This window comes from Saccopteryx bilineata, chromosome 2 (genome assembly GCF_036850765.1).
Source record: "Saccopteryx bilineata isolate mSacBil1 chromosome 2, mSacBil1_pri_phased_curated, whole genome shotgun sequence".
Taxonomy (NCBI): domain Eukaryota; kingdom Metazoa; phylum Chordata; class Mammalia; order Chiroptera; family Emballonuridae; genus Saccopteryx; species Saccopteryx bilineata.
Genome location: NC_089491.1, coordinates 232,452,083 through 232,456,312, shown reverse-complemented (window position 1 = coordinate 232,456,312; position 4,230 = coordinate 232,452,083). Strand labels below are relative to the sequence as shown.

Genomic DNA, 4,230 nt, shown 5'->3' with positions numbered 1-4,230 from the left:
TGGTTAACCGATTGTGAACAGAAAAGGGGCCACCTGCTAAACCTGACAAGCTCAAGGGTGGAGGGTGGCACTACAGGGCGAGCCTTTCAAACTCAGAGCCTAACACCACCACACAGGATGGTCTGAACATAAAGATTCCTAATTAAAGGGGGTCAGGGCAGGTAGTCACGTCCTAGGTCTACAGCTTCCTTGACAAAGGCCCATCTTCACCTTAACTGGACCTGTCTGTTGTCTTGTTTCCTCTATGACAGCATACCTTCCTTTCTCCCAGATGCCCCAGAGCACACCCGCACCAGGGCAGAGAACACAGAACCCCTCATGTCACCTTGTTCCCCAAATGCCATCTCCATGTGCTGTAGGTGTTAATTGTTAACTCTCCTGTACTGGCCAATGGAGTATGTGTCTCCATTTGACTGTTGATCCAATCCCAGAGAGCTCGCCACTTTGCTGTCTCCCGCCCCCTTAGCCGACTACCCAGGGATTCCATGTGTCCCTTGATTCTGATGGATAAAATCAGCTGTCAGACTGCCATTCTCCAGAACACTGTCTCAACTTGGTGAGCTTTTGCTTCCTGTACTGGCAACAGTCATCATTTGGGTTCAGATAAACCCATAAACATTCCCTACTGGTTTGGACGTTTCTCACGTCTATGCCATGAAGTGTTCTGAGGTGTCTTTATCTGTGAATTGAACCAATCATACCAATCTCGTAAATTATTTAATGATGCAGTTCATATAAAGCAGTAGAGGTCCCAGCATATAATACATGCCCCTAAAACATGAACCACTATTATTAATTAATACCACAGCTCTGAGGTAGAAATGTATGTAGCAATGAAAAGTTTTTATAGAGATAGCTATTATCTACATAATATTTATAATATATAGATTTTGGGGACCTAAAATACTATCTTATTAACATTTTTTAAAGAATGTATTCATTTTAGAGAGATAAGAGAGAGAGAGAATGAGGGAGGAGGAGCAGGAAGCATCAATTTGTAGTTGCTTCCTATATGTGCCTTGACCAGGAAAGCCTGGGTTTTTGAACTGGAGACCTCAGCATTCCAGGTCAATGCTTTATTCACTGTGCCTCTACAGGTCAGGCTATCTTAATAAATTATAAGTATATTATATTCATCAAATATAGTATATAAATTCAATGATTATAAAGTAGGTATAAGGTATATTATTGTATTCTCAAAAATTAATGTTGAATCTACCTTTATCATTAAAATGTGACTTTGATATTCTTTATAAATTAGACATACCACCTGACCAGGCGGTGGCACAGTGGATAGAGCATTGGACTGGGATGCGGAGGACCCAGGTTCAAGACCCCAAGGTTTCCAGCTTGGGCGTGAGCTCATCTGGTTTAAGCAAAGCTCACCAGCTTGAGCCCAAGGTCGCTGGTTCAAGCAAGGGGTCACTCGGTCTGCTGAAGGCCCACGGTCAAGGCACACATGAGAAAGCAATCAATTAACAACTAAGGTGTTGCAACGAAAAACTGATGATTAATGTTTCTCATCTCTCTCCATTCCTGTCTGTCTGTCCCTATCTATCCCTCTCTCTGACTCTCTCTCTGTTTCTGTAATAAAAAAAAAAAAATTAGACATACCAAAACATCAGGTTTTCAAAACTCATTACAAGTTAATAAAACAAGAAAAATGGCGAATAGTAAAAAAATATCAAATTAATATAAAAGGCAAATTTATTAATAATACAAAGGACATAAAGCAGATGACATACATAGCTAAAAAATGTAGATACAAACTTGCAAATTAGATTATCAATTGCATCAAATTTGGAGAAACACAAAAATATAGTATTTCTATAACTTAGTGAGGCAGAACAAAAATGGAATAGGTAAGTTTATCTTGATGACTAAAATGACAATTTTGACATTGCAACCCACATAGGAGATGGTAGAATTCAGAGAGAACAATCTGTTTTGTTTTTTTGTCTTGGTAGGCAAATAAAACTAAGGCATTTTATTTTTCTGTCCTGTTCTTTATACTGATAAAAACCCAGTCTTTATTCAAGTAGTTATTAAAATATTTGCATATATACAATTTCTTATCAAAACGCATCCCTCTCAAACCACAATAATTTAAGAGAGAAAAAATTTTCACTTTTCTAAAGTCTTTAATGTGTCTTAGATCATAGTTTTATCTTTCTTTTTAGCATAGCTCTTTGGAAAAGCAGTCTGTATGCAAAGCCTTTTGACAAAACATCTGCTTTCTTAAAAGATGTTAATTTAATATACAAGAAAAAAGAAGGCCTCCGGGGAAAGAGTACAAAGGAGTCAGGAAAATGGATATCAAAACGCCATTCCATTTCCTTTATCCTGCTGAGTAAAGCCCTTTTAAAACCTTCATGATAAATCGAGTGCATTAATTGCTAAGCTGTTTTTAAACAATTAATATTAACAGTGTTCAGTCTTATCCCTGAGTCCCCCTGCCCCGAAAAGCAATCGTTGAATCCTAGTTATTCAGTGAAAACAGATCAGTAATTCATTTAAAATAGGACCACATAACTCTGTCTCTATTCACATGAGATATAACTGTCACTCTTGTCTACATACAGAACACTACATCATAGAGAATCACCGTTGTAAGACAGTGGTCTTCAGCAACATCAATTTGAAGTGACCCATAAAAGAGAAAATGTGCACAAACCATTTTGGGAAACAAATTATTGGAGACCCACCAAACCAGCATGCATTTCGTTTTGCAGAGACAGCTCACAGGGTCCCCTCCCTAGCCGATGGCACGCCTGTGGTTGATGTTTGGCTGTTAATAACAGCCGGTCCATGTTCTTGTGGGTTCCACTTTTGGAGAAACAGGTGGGCATGTTAGTCATGTGCCCAGCCACACAGGTAAAGTTAGGCCACAGACACACCTACACATACTGACTTCTGGAGTACACGCTCTGCGGCTTCCTTTCGGCGTGATAGTTTCTGGGGGTTGTGCGGTGGGAAGGGATGGAGTATCTGTAGATCCTGCTCTCACTATTGATGTAAGAGACGCAAGACAATATCGCCCCTCCAGCCGTCATCACCAGCGCTGTGGTCCAGCCTAGGTAGAGGGCTTCTCCAAGCTCGCGTTTCTGGCCGTCATCCACTATTGGGTTGTAGAAGTCCCTGATGATGGAGTTGGCAACCCAGCTCACAGGGATGAGCACCACCATGCCCACAATAATGAACAGTATTCCAGCCATGAGCAGGATCGGACTCTTGGCCTTGTCGTCATCCCCAGTACACTTGGTGCAGCGCATGCCAAGGATGGCTGTCAGGAAGGCCAGGACGGACAGCACAGACGCAGCACACATGAGTCCTCGGGAGGCCTGCAGGTCTGGAGGTAAAGCCAGCAAAGAGTCATAGATCTTGCACTGCAGCCTGAAGTTAGCGTGGCTCATGCAGTTCATCCACAGTCCCTCCCAGATGGTTTCAAAGACCACAATGTTGCTTCCAATGAAGGCAGACACTCTCCACTGAGGCATAATGGTGACGGCCACGGTGCCCACCATGCCTACCCCACCTAACAGCAGTCCAGTGTATTGCAGCGCCAAGGTGGCCATTGTCCTCTGGGACGGGTTTTATCCGGCTGACTCCTGCGTCAGCCAATCTTCCCCGAAGCCAGGTGCTCTGTGTCCCAGGAGAGAACAGTTGTCCCTGTAGTAAGTAATGAACTGAGAACCCAGTTGTTTTTCAAATAAGAGCTGCTTGGCTACTTCTAGCCAGAAAAAAATCCAGTGTTGGCTGGCTGAGGTCCCCCTCCCCTTTGCCAGGTAAACTCACAAATCAGGTGGGGCAACTTTCTTGGCCAATAAAAGACAGAGTGTGACCCAGGTGTGTCTAAACCGAGCAGAGATACTTGGAACGGCTGGACCTGTACATAAACATTCTTTGTACTTCTCACTTTTCTGAGAAGACAGCAGCAGTATGTTTGCTGTGGGCATAATTACACCCGTCTGCACAATCATTACGAGATGCACCCGTCCCTTGTTACATGAACAGGTGTGCCTTGTGCAGGCACTTCAGAGATTCTGAGTGCTAGCTGCTGTGAGCAAGGTAGAAAATAAAGTCTCTGCATAAGAAATTTGCTAGGACTTGTCAGAAGGCACAAGGAGCAGGAAAGCAGGGGATGGATGGATTTCTAATACCTGGGGAACTGCATTCCTTAGGACACATGGGGTCCAGTTGGTTGATTTAATTTGATTTGTCTACAATGTG

General features: G+C 42.7%; 1 protein-coding gene across 1 annotated transcript; it reads right to left on the bottom strand.

Moving 5' to 3' along the window:
- Positions 1 to 1,697: 1,697 nt before the first annotated feature.
- Positions 1,698 to 3,717, bottom strand: CLDN8 (claudin 8). The gene has a single exon (XM_066254984.1). The coding sequence runs from the start codon at positions 3,573 to 3,575 to the stop codon at positions 2,898 to 2,900; it is 678 nt and encodes a 225-aa protein (XP_066111081.1). The 5' UTR covers positions 3,576 to 3,717; the 3' UTR covers positions 1,698 to 2,897.
- Positions 3,718 to 4,230: the final 513 nt, after the last annotated feature.